General features: G+C 45.6%; 1 protein-coding gene across 6 annotated transcripts in view; it reads right to left on the minus strand.

The window, feature by feature from the left end:
• The window catches only part of GLS2 (glutaminase 2), a 25084-nt gene extending 21337 nt beyond the window's left edge, over positions 1-3747 (minus strand). For 2 of the 6 annotated variants that reach the window (XM_028710222.2, XM_077923909.1), the window contains exons 1-2: positions 3435-3745; positions 804-903 (exon numbers count right to left, since the gene is read on the minus strand). In XM_028710222.2, coding sequence (XP_028566055.2) covers positions 804-903; positions 3435-3613 — 279 coding nt within the window. In that variant the 5' untranslated portion in view covers positions 3614-3745. Of the gene's footprint in view, positions 1-803; positions 904-3367 lie in introns of all 6 variants that reach the window. The other 4 variants (XM_077923912.1, XM_077923910.1, XM_028710214.2 and 1 more) reach the window with 4 other exon arrangements.
• Positions 3748-17838: the final 14091 nt, after the last annotated feature.

Below are 17838 nucleotides of genomic sequence, written 5' to 3' on the forward strand. Positions count from 1 at the left end.
GAGTATTTTTATTTATTTGTATATTTGATTCCATTTTCGAATTGCTTCCTATAAAGTATCTTGAAGTGATTGCACAGTAAAAAAATAATAATAATTCAGCAATGGAAACAATGGAAAACAATACCATTTATAAAAACAACAGTATATATGCAAACAATTAAAAACCATTTCATGCGCAAACAAAATTTCAAATGCAATATCGACCGGAATAAACATCTCACATCTTGTGCTGTGCATACCACCAATATCTATAATATCTGCTCTTGCAGAGGGATAAAACCCCTCTTCTTATCCATTCCCATTTATTTTCTCAGTTGAGCTATTGGAAAAATGTACAAAGAAACCATTGACCTGGTCCACCGTAACTAGCCTTTTAAAATCATGTGCTTTGTATTATATCCACCTGCAATCCAGTCTTCCTTCGTTAAGTTTAGTTTAGGTATAAAAATGGGTACAAAATGTTTGTAAATGTTTTGAAACTTTGTTACAGAAAACTAATAAAAATTCGGTGAAAATTAAAGGGGGTGGCAAGGTATCTGCCCTTGCAGTAAAGAAAATGAGACCAGCCTCCTGCTTCTACGGATTTTTTAATGCCTGCAGATGTGTAAAGCTCTGCTGACTATTTCGACAGATGTTCTAGATGCCCGATACCTCATGTGGTTGCAGGAAGTGGTAGAGCATCTGCTTGCAGTGCACAAGGTCCCAGATTCATTCCTCAGCCTCTCTAGGCAGGCCTGGGAATATGCCCCCCCCCAAGTCCCACCTTTCCCACCCACCCTTTAGGACAGCTGGAAGCATCTTACACTGGTGAACTTATGAACGGAGATACATTCCTGGCCCTCAGCTACTGTGTAGAAAAGGAGGTCACTAAGGCGAGGCAGCATCCCATTCTCTGACACATCCCTGCGGAGAGACAAGAGGCCACAACAGAGAACAGGTCGTGTTTCACCCCTACATAACATTCATTTGTTTATTTAAAGGAGTGTTTCCTAAACATGGGTCTCCAGCTGTTTTGGGACTACAACTCCCATCATCCCTAGCTAGCAGGACCACTGGGCAGGGATGATGGGAATTGTAGTCCAAAAACAGCTGGAGACCAAAGTTTGGGAAACACTGATGTAAAGCATTCATGCTGCACATTTCAGGTATAGGCAACCTCTCAGGTAAGGTAAAGGTAAAGGGACCCCTGACCATTAGGTCCAGTCGTGACCGACTCTGGGGTTGCGGTGCTCATCTCGCTTTTTTGGCCGAGGGAGCCGGCATACAGCTTCCGTGTCATGTGGCCAGCATGACTAAGCCGCTTCTGGTGAACCAGAGCAGCGCACGGAAACGCTCTTTACCTTCCCGCCGGAGTGGTACCTATTTATCTACTTGCACTTGGACGTGCTTTCAAACTGCTAGGTGGGCAGGAGCAGGGACCGAGCAACGGGAGCTCACCCCGTTGCGGGGATTCGAACCGCCGATCTTCTGATCGGCAAGTCCTAGGCTCTGTGGTTTAACTCACAGCGCCACCCGTGTCCCTGTACAGTTAAAAAACAAGAAGCAGCAGCCTGAGAATGGAACTCACAGAGCGGCAAAGGAATATAGCAAAGGAACATATTCCTCTTGGCAAGGGTTGGTTATAGATTTCAAAAAATAAATAGCAGTGTTTTGAGAGCAAGCCAGGAGTTTTTAAAGCAGTGGTGAGCAACCTCCAGTTGTCATTGAACTCTAAATCTCATCACCAACACTGACAATCCAGAATGCAGCAGCTAGACTGGGAGCGGCCGCCGGGACCATATAACAGCGGTCCTAAAAGATCTACATCAGCTCCCAGTACTTTTCCAAGCACAATTCAAAGTGCTGGTGCTGACCTTTAAAGCCCTAAACGGTCTTGACCCTGTATACCTGAAGGAGATTCTCCACCCCCATCGTCTAGCCCTGACGTGGAGGTCCAGTTCCAAGGGCCTTCTGGCGGTTCCCTCTCTGTTGAGGAGTGAAATTATAGGGAACCAGACAGAAGGCCTTCTCGGTAGTTGTACCCACCCTGTGGAATGCCCTCCCGGCAGATGTCAAAGAAATAAACAACTGTACGACTTTCAGAAAACATATGAAGGCAGCCCAGTATCGGAAAATTTCAATGTTACGTTTTTTATACTCTGTTGGAAGCTGCACATTTCCTCCACCTAAACTAAAAATGTGGCTTCGGACAGGTTAACCCAGTTTTTGCTAATCTGGTGCTCTCCAGATATTTTGAACTACAATCCCATCTTAGCCCTAGTGGGCTCCTTTAAAAGACCGTAGGAGTTCCTCCAATAGAGTGACACAGGAAAAAGTGCTCAGATTCTGGACAAATAATTTAAACCCCCGAAAACAAATCACTTGTAGAGGTTTTCATAATCACATAGACACTGGCTCTGCCACTACCACAATCCCCTTGCTTCCCATTTCCTGTGTTTTCTTCCATGTTGAATGCAATTCTGATCTTTTATGAGTATGCTTCAAACGGCAGCCAGCATTTCTGCAGGGAGCAAATACTTTTAGCACTTTAGGTGTCTCGTGCTGGGCGGAAATAATTGGCATCAAAAATAAGAGAGCACGGAAACGACAAGAGCCGAATGTCTGGAAGTCTGACAACCTGGCTTCTTTTCTCTTCCTCTGGACAGGCAGACGTGTCCCTTCAGTGTGCAAGGCTTGGCAGCGCGTGAAGTCCTAAGTGCATCACAATTCAAGAATTGCATCAATCGTGACACCCCGGGTTTTTTTATTTCCTCCACACCAGCTTGGGTTTAACAGCTGTCCTAAGAATGGCCGCATTTGTCAGCTGGTCATTCTGCAAAGAAGCATACAAGCAAAGTGGGGCTGGATAATTTCTGCCAGGATATCAGCTGGGCTGGGTACCCGAGTGCTGAAAGTTCGTTGGCGCCAAACAAAAGGTTGCATTGTAGAGGAGTCAATTCATTAATGCAGGGGGTGGTGAACCTGCACAACCGCCAGATGTTGATGAACTACAACTCCCAATATCTCTGGCCACTGGCCATGCTGGTTGGAGCTGATGAAACGTGGAAGTCATAGAATCATAGAATTGAAGAGTTGGAAGGGACCCTTGAAGAGTTGGAAGGGACCCTGACAGTCATCTAGTCCAACCCGCTACAATGAAGGAATCTCAACACATGGTTTCCCCATCCAATTTGGAACCATACTGGACCCTGCTTAGCTTTTCAAATGTGCTAGTCGTTTTATTGCTGCACCACTACTCTCCATGCCCAGTCCATCGACATCTGGAGGACACTGGAGACCCCTAATTCAATCCTGCACCCAGCTCCTACTTAACAAAATCTACACAGTTCCTGGATGGGCAAAAATAATACCCCCCCCCCCCACATACTTTGACATCACCTATGCACACACCCCTCCATCACAGCGATACGACACATGGCCCATGCATCCCTTACTGGTCCGTCAGCTGCTGGTGTTGCTGGTGACGCCCGTTCACCATCGCTGCCTCTCTGCCTTGAGCCGAGGCCGAGGAGCCGGCTCTGCCAATGCCCAAGGGAGGGCAGCGTCCCGTCCCTCTCTTCCATCGGATCACAGGAGGCTGCAGTACTCCTGGAAAGACCCTGACGGAGCGCATGGCGGCAGCAAGAAGTCGCAGGGGCTCGAGAGGGTCTGAAGCTACGAAGAAGCGGTAGCAAGAGAATCCAAGGGTGGTGCTGGTGGGGGGACGGGGGGGAGTGACAAAGAGCTCGCCTTCTGGCCCTTTAAAAAGGAAAGCATCAAGCAGGGGGCGGGGGAGGGAGAGGGATGGGCAGCGGCTCCAGCCTATCAGCGACAAATAAATAAACGCAACCCGCCAATGAGGGAGGGAAGATCTTCGTGCGCTTCCCCAGACTCCAGGTGAGTCATAGCGCGATGCTCACAGGTTGTCCCGCTGCCTTTAGGCACTGAGTGAATAGGAAGCAAGCAGCACCGCCGCTTGGACTGTGAAAGTGACTTACGTCGGTTGGCATCAACTCTTTTTTCAGAAGCATATGGGTTTTCTTTTTAGTTTAATAATCGAGGCTTGGATCACGGTTTGCTCACGCCGCTTGTGTGTGCAAGGCGCATATAATCATAATATCATGTATTATATCAGGCACGTCAAACTCCCAAGAGACTGCGATCTACTTACAGTGTAAAAATACTGGCTGTGATCTACCCATTATTGCCAGGAGTTGCTGAGCTTTTGTTAGAGGAGGGTTGGCAAAATTTGTTGAGCTTTTTTCTTTTTTTGGGGGGGGGGAGGGGGAGTGTTGGCAAAAGGAAACACTAAAGCGATTGCTACCTGGGATCAACCTGTTGGACATGCCTAATATATACCATAAATATCATACATCTTATGTCATATATCATATAATATAGGACAACTTTGTTTGTGGGATTTCTGGCTTCCACGGTCACAATTTAGCATGTGCTAAATTCTTCTAGCATTTCGAAAGCACGTCATGTCCAAGTAGATAAATAGGGACTGCTCCAGCGGGAAGGTAAACGGCGTTTCCATGCGCTGCTCTGGTTCACCAGAGGTGGCTTAGTCATGCTGGCCACATGACCCGGAAGCTGTACGCCTGCTCCCTCGGCCAATAAAGCGAGATGAGTGCCGCAACCCCAGAGTCAGCCACGACTGGACCTAATGGTCAGGGGTCCCTTTACCTTTACCTTTAAATTCTTCTAAGGAGAGATAATTTCGTCCAGGTATGGAGTTTAGGTTCTCCGGTTTAGGGAATGTTGGAGAAGCATGCGCTCTCAGTTGTTGTACCAGGCTAAGGCACAGTTTTTCTCTACCACTTTCCAGCAAAGTATGTGTTAACGATTTCCTAGAAACTAAAAGCATTTCTCTCCTTTTTTTGGAAGAGAAAGGAGGCCAGCACAAAGGGGAAGGAAATAATTGTTTCCAATTTCCTACCATTTAGCAGAGGAGCCAGACTGGGCTTGCACCGTGGCTGGCTTTCTTTCTTATGTCTGTGTTATAAGCACACTGGATTTTTAGCACGTACACTCGAAAACTGTGGTCTGGAAGCCAGACAAACCTGCATTTTTGAAAAATGCATATATGGGTAGAAAAGTCATGTATATCCACAAGTGCGTGTTTGTGTGCAGGCAAGAAACATTGGAGTGCAGTTCCTCCTTTAAAAACACATCTTTTAAAATAGCACATGACTGTTGGTTCTAGTGGAAATCTCTTTACTATGCTTGAACTGATAAGGATTTGTGGATTTAACTTTGTGGATCCCAACTTAAATTGGTTTAGAGGGCCTGTTTAGAGAATGTACTTCAGTTGATTTACCTGGCCGACAATGAAGCCCAAAGAGAATTGTTGTTTGGGGAGGCTCTCTGAAGACTACTGTGTAAGGAAACAATCACGCTTTGTAACTGCTATTCAGAAATTCAGGCTACTAACCTGAGTGTAATCCCTGCTGAACTCAATGGGGCTTGTTTTAGGTTAGCCCTGTCACCATGTTCCTGTTGGCATGCATTTCAATAGTAAAAAGGTAAAAAGGACCCCTGGATGGTTAAGTCCAGTCAAAGGCGACTATGGGGTTGCGGTGCTCATCTCGCTTACAGGCTGAGGGAGCTGGCGTTTGTCCACAGACAGCTTTCTGGGTCATGTGGTCAGCAGGACTAAACTGCTTCTGGCGCAACGGAACACCGTGATAAAAACCAGAGCACACTGTTTTTTGTCTTCCCACCACAGCAGTACCTATTGATCTACTTGCACTGGTGTGCTTTCAAACTGCTACGTTTGCAGGAGCTGGGACAGAGCAACGGGAGCTCACCCTGTCACAGGGATTTGAACTGCCAACCTTCCGATTGGCAAGCCCAAGAGGCTCAGTGGTTTAGACCACAGTGCCACCCGTGTCCCTACTTCAATAGTAGTAATCTTTCAGTATATACAGATATGCTCCTAAAGGTTGAAGAGGAGGCCTATATATATAAATAAAGTTGCTAACAAGCACAATATGAGAGGATTACCCACATAGATTTGCCACCCCTAATTTGGGTAACAATTTCCAACTCGGTGTTGGGCAATTTAGTTGACATGCAAGAGACGAGGCATCTAGGACCAAACGCCCTTGGCACACAGCAAAGAAAAGAAAAATTCAAAAAAACCATCCTGAATGCTATTCCCACTTTACAGATTAGGAAGTGGGGGGCCAGCAGGGACAGAATATTTGCTTATTGTCATTGCAATTGATGTTATTGTGCAGGGGTTTATATGTGCTGGAACCGGAGTCCAGTCTCCAAGCTCACGCTTATCTACTCAAATGGGAGATTTCTCGAAGACTGGTTTTATCCTAACTTTTCCTAACTTCCTTCAGTCCCACGAAGGCTGCAGTACTATCTACACACACAGTCCAGTCCTGTGCAGGGTTTAAAAGGTAAAGGTAAAGGTACCCCTGCCCGTACGGGCCAGTCTTGACAGACTCTAGGGTTGTGCGCCCATCCCACTCAAGAGGCCGGGGGCCAGCGCTGTCTGGAGACACTTCCGGGTCACGTGGCCAGCGTGACATCGCTGCTCTGACGAGCCAGAGCCGCACACGGAAACGCCGTTTACCTTCCCGCTAGTAAGCGGTCCCTATTTATCTACTTGCACCCGGGGGTGCTTTCGAACTGCTAGGTTGGCAGGCGCTGGGACCGAACAACAGGAGCGCACCCCGCCGCGGGGATTCGAACCGCCAACCTTTCAATCGGCAAGCCCTAGGCACTGAGGCTTTTACCCACAGCGCCACCTGTGTCCCCAGGGTGCAGGGTTTAATGCCATTTAAATCAATGGGTTTAGGAGCAGCTAACTTTGCATAGGATTGGGCTGTTCATTCAAATTCAGCCCTGTTTAGCTTATTAGGGGTTGCTTCTGTATAAACATCCATAGGCTGCAAGCGAGAGTTCTGATCTAGGTGCTGGAAACACCTTTTTCATCCCTTCTTCTTGACTAGTTCAAAGCTGCTGTATTACCATATATATATATATATATATTACACAGCATAAAAGTACAGGTAAGTAATTTTGTCCTGGGGCTATGCTTAGACAACCCTCTAGGTGGCAGTAGTTTTCCTGCTTACCGATAGTGTCAACATTTTTGCAGGCCTTTGATAAAGAGAATTCTGTGGTGAATAATCACTTTGGACAATAGTTCATGCAGGAGTTCATAATTCTAAAGACAGAATGGAATTTAATAATGTTTTGTAGAGACTTGCAATATTTTGCAGACATTCCCTTATGTCCAAGAGTCTCATGAGAACTAGAAACTTAATCAATCAATCAATGATCCTCGGTTTCAATAAATTTTGAACTTGATTTGATTGTAGTATTTATATCTCACCTTTTCCTCAGAGGATCTCATAGCTCTCCCCGCTCCTCATTTAATCCTCACAACAACCCTGTGAGGTAAGTTAGGCCAAGAGACAGTAATTGTCCCAAGGTCTCCCAGTGAGCTTCATTCAAACTCTGAACTAATGTGCTTCCAAAATACTGGATCTGTGGTGACAGTTCTGTGCATGGTTACCCCTGAGGAAGACCTGTTGAATAAAGTGGTGCTCAGGATCAGACCTGGCTATGTTTCAGGGCCACTCTGGGATCAGTTACCTGACCTCTGCCCATGGATCCCTCCCAGATAGGTGCTTTTTAAAATTTTAAGCGTTGGAAACTCTGCTTCTAGGTTCTAAGTCATGCAAAGGCATTCAAGCATTTGGGCTGGCATTAATTTAATTTTTTTGAATGCGTCTTACATTGAATTTTAAAAATAATTTTAATGTTCAAACGCATTAGGCTACCAGAACTTCTGAGGCCATTGCATGCAGAAAGTCCCATGCTTAGTCTCCTGTTGTTGTTGTTTAGTCGTTTAATCGTGTCCGACTCTTCGTGACCCCCTGGACCAGAGCACGCCAGGCACTCCTGTCTTCCACTGCCTCCTGCAGTTTGGTCAAACTCATGCTGGTTACTTTGAGAATACTGTCCAACCATTTCGCCCTCTGTCGTCCCCTTCTCCTTGGGCCCTCCATCTTTCCCAACATCAGGGTCTTTTCCAGGGAGTCTTCTCTTCTCATGAGGTGCCCAAAGTATTGGAGCCTCAGCTTCAGGATCTGTCCTTCCAGTGAGCACTCAGGGCTGATTTCCTTCAGAATGGAGAGGTTTGATCTTCTTGCAGTCCATGGGACTCTCAAGAGTCTCCTCCAGCACCATAATTCAAAAGCATCAATTCTTCGGCGATCAGCCTTCTTTATGGTCCAGCTCTCACTTCCATACATCACTACTGGGAAAACCATAGCTTGAACTAGACGGACCTTTGTTGGCAAGGTGATGTCTCTGCTTTTTAAGATGCTGTCTAGGTTTGTCACTGCTTTTCTCCCAAGAAGCAGGTGTCTTTTAATTTCGTGACTGCTGTCACCATCTGCAGTGATCATGGAGCCCAAGAAAGTAAAATCTCTCACTGCCTCCATTTCTTCCCCTTCTATTTGCCAGGAGGTGATGGGACCAGTGGTCTCCTGAACCTCCTGTTAAAAAGGTGATCAGGTAAGACATGATGTGAAACACCTGTGCCTGACTCGCTGAAGAGTTTCTGCCAGTCCGAGCAGGCACTATTGGGCTGGATGGACGGACTTTTAGACCTGGCACCAGGCAGCTTCCTGTGAGTTATGACGCCATGTGTCCTTAAATCCCTGCACCCGGAAATAACCTAGCTAAAAGGCCTCCACCCTTGAGGCCCTGAGAAAAGTTCCCTCTCCAGATCGCAGGCCACCAAGGGTCTTTGTGTTATATATAGAGAGAGAGAGCGCGCAAGGAATTTTCTCAGTGCCTCACAATGGAAGCATCCTTGCCCAGGGTCCTGTTGTGTTCGCTCTAAGCCAGGCTCCCGTCCCTGGAGGAAATGAGAGACTGCTCTTCTTCCATCTGGCTTGACTGCCTCTCCCATTTGCAGAGCTACAGAAGGGAGAGGCCAAGGCTTTCCCCGAGGCGCTTTAATATGAATACTCAGCACAGCCTGTTTCCTAACCTCAGCAAGTCAGTTTCGCCGGCACACACCCTAGTGCTTCCTTTGCCTGACATGGTGCATGTGGGAGGCACGTTGTGCGCAACCTTCAACATTTCTCCAGGGAAAATAGGGACATCCTATTACACCCCCTCCAACATTTCTCCGATGAAAATAGGGACGTCCAAGTGCTATTTTTCTAGAAAAAGAGGTGCTGGAGATCACCAGGAACACCTCCCTCGTTCTCTTAGAATGGCAATGGCGCCCACCTGAGAGTTCTGGAGAGTTCCAGCTGAAAAAAGCCCTGGGGAACGTCTTATTCCATACCCTCCAACATTTCACTGAGGGAAATAGGGGCATCCTGCCATACCCTCCAACATTTGTCCGATGAAAATAGGGGCACCCTGCCATACCCTCCTACATTTCTCTGAGGGAAATAGGGGCACCCTGCCATACCCTCCAACATTTCTCTGAGGGAAATAGGGGCATCCTGCCATACCCTCCGACATTTTCCTGAGGGAAATAGGGGCATCCTGCCATACCCTCCGACATTTTCCTGAGGGAAATAGGGGCATCCTGCCATACCCTCCGACATTTTCCTGAGGGAAATAGGGGCATCCTGCCATACCCTCCGACATTTTCCTGAGGGAAATAGGGGCATCCTGCCATACCCTCCAACATTTCTCTGAGAGAAATAGGGGCATCCTGCCATATCCTCCAACATTTTTCTGAGGGAAATAGGGGCATCCTGTCATACCCTCCAACATTTTTCTGAGGGAAATAGGGGCATCCTGCCATACCCTCCAACATTTCTCTGAGAGAAATAGGGGCATCCTGCCATATCCTCCAACATTTTTCTGAGGGAAATAGGGGCATCCTGTCATACCCTCCAACATTTTTCTGAGGGAAATAGGGGCATCCTGCCATACCCTCCAACATTTCTCTAATGAAAATAGGGGCATCCTGCCATACCCTCCAACATTTCTCTAATGAAAATAGGGGCATCCTGTCATACCCTCCAACATTTCTCTAATGAAAATAGGGACATCCTGCCATACCCTCCAACATTTCTCTGAGGGAAATAGGGGCACCCTGCCATACCCTCCAACATTTCTCTGAGGGAAATAGGGGCACCCTGCCATATCCTCCAACATTTTTCTGAGGGAAATAGGGGCATCCTGCCATATCCTCTGACATTTTTCTGAGGGAAATAGGGATGTTCTAAGGAAAAGCGGGACATTCTGGGATCAGGTCAGGAACTCGGATGGCTTATTTAAATCTGGGGCTGTCCCTGGAGAATAGGGACACTTGGGAAGGCTTGCATATGTGGGAAAGAATGGTCCTGAAAGGATTTTATTATTACGGTATTATTATTAATTGCTTAAGCACTAGTGGTTGTTTGGGGGGGGGGAGCAGAGGGTGGGATGGGTGGAAAGACCATTGCCAAAGACTGGAGCAAGGGCCAGGTGCTGTTTATTGAAACCTGTCCCTCTCCCTAAACCAAACATGGCCTCCAGGCCCTGAGGAACGCAAGGGAGGAATCCCTCCCTGGCAATATATTGCGAACCGTGATTTGTGTGTTTGTGTGTGTCTTATGGAAAAATCACAATGTGGGGAAAACCGTGAACCGTGAAGGCTAGTGCCTCTGCATAGCTCCATCCTCATTTCAGACACTACAATATATCAGTATATCGCAATGTTTAGCTGGTGATATATCACGATGCTGAAAACCAGATATCGGTCAGCCCTCTCCAGGCCCAATTATGTGCATTGAAAAGATTCATATATTTAAAGCACACCGGTTCCCCCTCCCCCATAATCTTGGGAACTGTAGTTCTGTGAGGGGGTTGTATTTCTGAGAATTATTATTTTTAAACACATTTTATTGATTTTTAAGCAAATACAAATGCGATAACCATTAAACACAAATGTCGTTTGTTTTATCCGTTGTCTCTAGACATACGCATTCAACATATTTCTGAGAATTATAGCTCTACAAACTACAGCTCCCAGGATTCTTTGGGGTAAACAATGTGCTTTAAATGTACAGTTTTGTAAAGATTCGTTTTTGTTATACCTTATAAATTTCTGATAATATTTTACTTTTATATTTTGAAGAATTGTATTATTTTTGAAGAAATTAATGTATTAGAAATGGGTTTTTTTTTAAACAAATATATGAAACATAGACAAGTTTTGATAGATGCTACTGAGATGGCGAAGGAGTTAGAAATACTATCAAACTTTGAGACGGAAAAAGTTAGAAAAAAAGAAAAAGTAATGGCAGTTTGAGGCCCAAGAAAAGGCAATGCATGTCCAAAGTAGGTTTCTACTGTGCTGTTTAGACATGGCCATATAATCCGTTGAAGAGAGATTCCAACAGCTACAACAATATAATTCCCTATTTGGCTTTCTGTATGATATATATCAATACAAAAATCTACTGAAAATGTCCTTAAGGTCTGCAAGAATTTGGAAAAACCATGGATGCACAATGGAAACAAAGATACTGTACTGATGCTGAACATCTGGGCTGTGAACTTATAGCAGTAGCTCCAAGACTTCCAAAGTTTATGCCGCTGTAAGGAGTACAACTCTTCATACTACCACAAAAATTTCTGGATAATGTGCCTAATGTTTCTGCTGCTCTAAGGATTCTTCTCACACTTCCAGTGTCAGCGACAAGTGGTGAAAGCTCAGATTTAAATATGCTCAACCATACTGCAAAAGAGACTAGCTGGCTTGCCAACTATATCAGTTGAATCTGCCCAAGCTTCGGCACCTGAGCTGAAGGAATTGGTGGCAAAATTTGCAAAGGAAAAGGCAAGCAAAGTGAGATCTTTATGACCCTGAAACGGAAACTTTGAAGAGACCTAAATTTTAGCACCACAATTTGACTCGTGTGCTAAAACATTTCCTTTTGCATTAGAGAAAGATAATCCAAGATGGTTGCATTACTTATCCTTGCAGTTTAAAACAACTCTAGCAGTTTAGAGTTTTGTGCATTTCATTTTTTTCCTGCGAGATATCCGTTTTTGAAAATTGAAGTTAGCATTGGGGGGTGCGGGGTGCGTGTGCAAGTAGTTAGCCTTGCCAAGGATGCAAAATAGCCTGGCACCACCCCCAAAAACCTCATTCTGTGTGCAGAAGACAACCAAACTAGCAGCTGACGTTTACTTCAACACTGGTGATGGAACAGGCTCTTCTCCAAGGCCTGAAGGCAGCAGACTAGTTAAGAGGATGCTGTGCAACTCTATCCTCTAGCACCTTGCTGTTATAGCATCTGCTGCCCCTCTCTCTGCCTCAAGGTAGGGCTGGGCCTACTCCCTCCCATGGTGTCTCTTGTCTGTGGAGGATGGATAGTCAAGCAGGTTTTGCTCCACTGCAATGCTATCTCCTAGGGCTGTGTTGTCATAGAACAGGCATAGGCAAACGCGGCTCTCCAGATGTTTTGGGACTACAATTCCAATCATCCCTGACCACTGGTCCTGTTAGCTAGGGATGATGGGAGTTGTAGTCCCAAAACATCTGGAGGGCCGCGTTTGCCTATGCCTGTCATAGAATGAATGTGTAAAGTGCACCCCTATCCTTTCATACTAATCGGTGAATGAGAGCCAGTGATTTATATGAGAAATACAGAGATGCACTCAGGAATACCACTGAGGAGGGGGCTAAACTTGCTCCCTTCTCCTTGTGACCCCAGCTGCTGGCAATCATAGAACCATAGAATTGCAAAGTTGGAAGGGACCCCAAGGGTCTTCTAGTCCAATCCCCTGCAATGCAGGAATCCTTTGCCCAACATGGGATTTCAATCCACAACCTTGAGATTGGGAGTCCCGTGCTTCAACAACATCAAGCTTGCTTCTAGCTGTCAAGTCCCATTCTAGAATCTGTGTCTTGGCCCCCTTGCATGTAATTTTATCTGGCATGAGTTGTTTTGTTTTAACTCCATATTATTTATACCTTTTACTTTTTTAAAAAACCTATTTATACCATTGTCATGCCACTTTTGGGGATGCGGGTGGTGCTGTGGGTTAAACCACAGACCCTAGGACTTGCCGATCAGAAGGTCGGCAGTTCGAATCCCCGTGACGGGGTGAACTCCCGTTGCTCGGTCCCTGCTCCTGCCAACCTAGCAGTTCAAAAGCACATCAAAGTGCAAGTAGATAAATAGGTACCACTCCAGCAGGAAGGTAAACGGCGTTTCCGTGCGCTGCTCTGGTTCGCCAGAAGCGGCCTAGTCATGCTGGCCACATGACCTGGAAGCTGTACGCCGGCTCCCTCGGCCAATAAAGCGAGATGAGTGCCGCAACCCCAGAGTCTGTCACGATTGGACCTAATGGTCAGGGGTACCTTTTCCTTTACCATGTCACTTTTAACATTCTCGTTTTAACCCACTTTGTGTTATATTTTATTTATTTGAAGCCACCCAGTTTTATAGTAAGAGTCACAGGTCAGGCTAGAACATGACAAAAGATAATGGGTACTTCCATTTTTTTTCTGTTTCAGAAGATGTATTCTGCAACACGTCAATCATAATGGTAGATTTATACTGGATTGTCCACACATCATTCTACTTTTCGTTGTTCTGTGATGCTTCCCTAGTGTTACTGCATAGTTGGCATTTGGGGCAGGGGCCACTCTTGCATTTTAGTGCAACAAAAGCGGGAGGGTAAACAGAATCACTTGCGGTATAAAAAGTAGGGACTTACAGGGCACGCACTTATTGGAAACTCAGCTATGTGTCTGCCCCCAAAATTCTGCAGGTGCAATGAGGATTGGAAGCAGGATCACGTAAAACTGTGCTGATATCGTCATGAACACAAATCATAATGAATGCACAATAAAAAGGACATCTGGAGGGGGGCCCTAACGATCATCGTCTTTGTTTCTGGGCACAGTTCAAAGTGCTGTTTTTGACCGAAATGGTTTGGAATCAAGGTATTTGCTGGGGTGGGGTAGGAAACCACATTCTCCCATATACATCTGCATGCTCTCTAAGAACTGCTGCTTTTAATCCCCTGCATCAGGTGCCCACCCCCCTGTTCAAAGACAAGGCTTGCTGATTCTGTGCTTTTTTAAATTTTTAAGGTTTTTTTTGTGGGGCTCAGGGGTCGCATATCTCCATACCCTCTAACACAGGGGTCAGCAAACTTTTTCAGCAGGGGGCCGGTCCACTGTCTCTCAGACCTTGTGGGGGGCCGGACTATATTGTTTTTTTGGTGGGGGGTGAACAAATTCCTATGCCCCACAAATAACCCAGAGATGCATTTCAAATAAAAGGACACATTCTACTCATGTAAAAACACCCTGATTCCCGCAGGCCGGATTTAGAAGGCGATTGGGCCGGATCCAGCCCCCGGGCCTTAGTTTGCCTACCCATGCTCTAACATTTCTCCGATGAAAATAGGCATGTGCTAAGAAAAAGCGGGACATTCTGGGCTCAAATCTAGGGTTGGCATACGTCCGGATTTCCCCAGGTTTCGGCTGTTGGGAACTGTGTCCGGGCAGGAATCGGCCCAGGAAAATCTGGACGTGTGGCAACCCATATTGGATTTTGGCGATTTCTGTGCAAAAAAAGTTCACTTTCTGTAATACGGCATCTTTAATCAAATCAGAAACCAGGGCAGCTTCTGTAAATCCAGGACTGTCCCTGGAAAATAGGGACTCTTGGATGGTTTGAGACAGTTTGCATCACATCAGTCTTTCCTGTCTGGCTCTAAGTATAAGTACTGTACATTTAGACAAGCAATGGCATACTTTAAGAGAGCAACAGGTAACTCCTGGACTGGATTCTGTAACCAGAGTAAACTCAGGTTTGGAGCTGTGCAGAATGATTAAAGAACACCATATAGTGATGGTGGTGTTTCGCACGCTTCCTTTAAACAAGCACTCTGCTTCTCAAATGCCCCAAGGACTACAATCCCTGAAATTAGCCATTTGGGGTCGCTGCAAAGCAAGGCCCTCTCATACCCTTCCCCCAGCCTGGGACAGAAACTGTCATTCAGCCAAAACAAGCTGGCCACATATTTCCCAACCATTTTGCCCCCTCCCTCGCGGATAGTTGGGCTGGCATCCAGCACATCTGCAGTTACGGCCGGGTCTTGCCAGCTGGAAAACCCAGAGGCTGTGACGCCAGCAAAGGCCTCTCCAGCCTGGCTGCTTCCCCAGTGCTGGATCCCACCCTTTTCCACTCGGATGAGGCAGTTTTTTACTTCCATGGAGAAGGGAGGGGGGCTCCTTCTGACCTCCTCCGGTTAGCAAAGACAACACTGCCTCAAAGCAAGGGCTTGCCAGGGTTGCAGTCAACCCTGGGACTTTGTTGTCTGTGCAGGAGCTCAGCTCTGGGTCATGTGAAATAATCAGTTAACGCGAGAGAAAAGAAACTATATCAGCTTGCCCAGAGAGCACTTCCATCAACGCCCAGCAGTTGCAAGCAGACCTTACAAAACAGGGGTGAGAGAGCACAGACTCCTCAGGATGGAGCGCATGGCTCTATTTAGGCTTCCACCCTAGCATTCTCTTTAAAAATAATAAGATTCCTTCCTTTGCTCTGTTTGTCTTTTCTGAAAGGAAAGAGCAAAAGCTCCGTGATCGAGCATCCATACCCTCCAACGTTTCTCTGATGAAAGTAGAGACCTCCTCAATAAAAATAATCAGTGCTTTTTTTCCTTAAAAAATGTTTAGGGGTATACGTACCCCTGCGTACCCCCAGAAAAAAGCACCACTACTACTACTACTACTACTAATAATAATAATAATAATTTAACTATTTATACTCTGCCCATCTGACTGGGTTGTCCCAGCCACTCTGGGCAGCTTCCAAAATCTATAAAAACATAATAAAACATTAGACATTTAAAAAGTACCCTATACAGTACAAGGCTGCGTTGAGTTAAGCCTGTCCCTTTTTGAGTAGAGTGCTATTAGGCACATTTTTTTTTGTCTTGTCTAACCCAAAGCTGATCAAAGAAATGGGCTGGATAAGAAATGGGAAGGATCCAAGCATTTTTACTCACGATGCCGTATTTGTGGCGCCCTGTTTATGGATTGACCTCCCGAGGGAGGCCTGCCTGGCGCCAACATTGTAATTTTTTGTGTGCTAGGCAAATAGTCTGTTCAAAACATTCTCCCGGGCTTTCAAATATATTTTTACCTTTTAACATGCTCGTTTCTAATTTTGTGCAGTATGCTATCCTGTATTTTTGTAAAGCTCTGCAGAAAGGCAGACCCTCCAAGTGTCCCTATTTTCCCGGGACGTCCCTGATTTAGAGAAGCCGTCCCGGTTTCTGATTTGATCCCAGAATGTCCTGCTTTTTCTTTGGATATCCCTATTTTCATTAGAGAAATGTTGGAGGCTATGGAGTTATCCAACCCCTGAGCCATTTGAAGGCAATCCTGTATAGGGAAGTTTTTTTTAAAAGTGTTTAATGTTTTATTATGTGTTTATATATATTGGAAGCTGCCCAGAGTGGCTGGGGCAACCAGATAAGATGTGTGGGGTATAAATAGTAAAATTATCATTACGGAATGGGACGTCAGTATTTTCATCAGAGAAATGTTGGAGGGTATGGAAAGGTGGTACATAAAACTTTGGGATTACTATATACGTTGAAAGAAATATCGTTTGAGCTTCTACTGAATTCACCAAGATGGCTGCCTTTCCAAATTCAAGCCAGGTTTTCCATCTCACCCAGAAGGGGGATCCTCTTGTGGGAGAGAACTAGGCCTGCCTGCAATTTATGGGATCTGCTAGTTGTAAAGCTAAGAGCAGTTACTGTCACTAGTAGGCGCTAGTGAAAATAGAGTTATGTAAGGTGTACTAAACGGAGCAAAGTGTTACTCAGCAATCACAGAACGTGCATCTGCGCCTTCCTGCAGGGCACCTGCAAAATATTGTCACAAGTTCTGTTTGCTTTTGGGCTTTGGGATGAGATTTGAGGATATAACTTCATGCACAGCAAAGCATCTTTATCTGTCCTACTGGTGAGTTGATAGGTGAGTATCATATAATAGTTCCTTCTGCAACCCTATGATTAATGCTCTCTACTCATGAGTTCTCTGCATTGTGACCTGTGTCTCTCTTTCTGGCTTAGGATACGTCTGTTTTCACTTACCCCATAAAAACCGGGCCACTACCATTATTATTATTATTATTATTATTATTATTATTATTATTATTATTATCACCATTATTATTATTAGTAGTAGTATACTGCCCTTTACCCGCAACATAAAATCACAATATAAAAACACAGCATACATAATAAAAACAAAAACACCCCAATAATGCCCCCTTTAAGATTTACCTGGCTTGAAATAAAAAATTAGCATATCTGAAGAGGCCCAGAGCCATTGCAACCTATTTATCAAGGTGCAACACTGGGGGGGGGGGGGGACAGAAATAAAAGAGGCTGTTTGTGAGAGGACAGGTGTTCCTCATGCTTCCATGGCAACTGGTCCTCAAAGAAATTTTGTTTTTTTAAGCTATTCCCTCTAACCAGCCAGTGACCCAAACCAGAGAACATGTGGTCCTCTGGATGTTATTGGGCTCCCAGCCTCCGTCGGTTTCAGCCGGCATGGCCAGTGGGCAGCGATGATGGCAGATGCAAAGCCACAGGTTCCCCAACTTTGAACTAAGCCAAAAATAGCAGGCTGCTGCTGTTTTTAAAATTATTTTTTTACTTGGCAATGCTACCATCACAAAGTGAGGTGAAAGGATGAGCTCTCTCGCAAGGGTGGATGAGGCGAGGAACCATTTCTGGCCCGAGGCCTAGTGTCAATACTGGGCAGGGCCAGGGGAAACCGGATAGAGCAACTAATGTCAATTTTACTTTTTTGTAAAATTCCCTCCC

Source organism: Podarcis muralis, chromosome 2 (genome assembly GCF_964188315.1).
Source record: "Podarcis muralis chromosome 2, rPodMur119.hap1.1, whole genome shotgun sequence".
NCBI lineage: Eukaryota > Metazoa > Chordata > Lepidosauria > Squamata > Lacertidae > Podarcis > Podarcis muralis.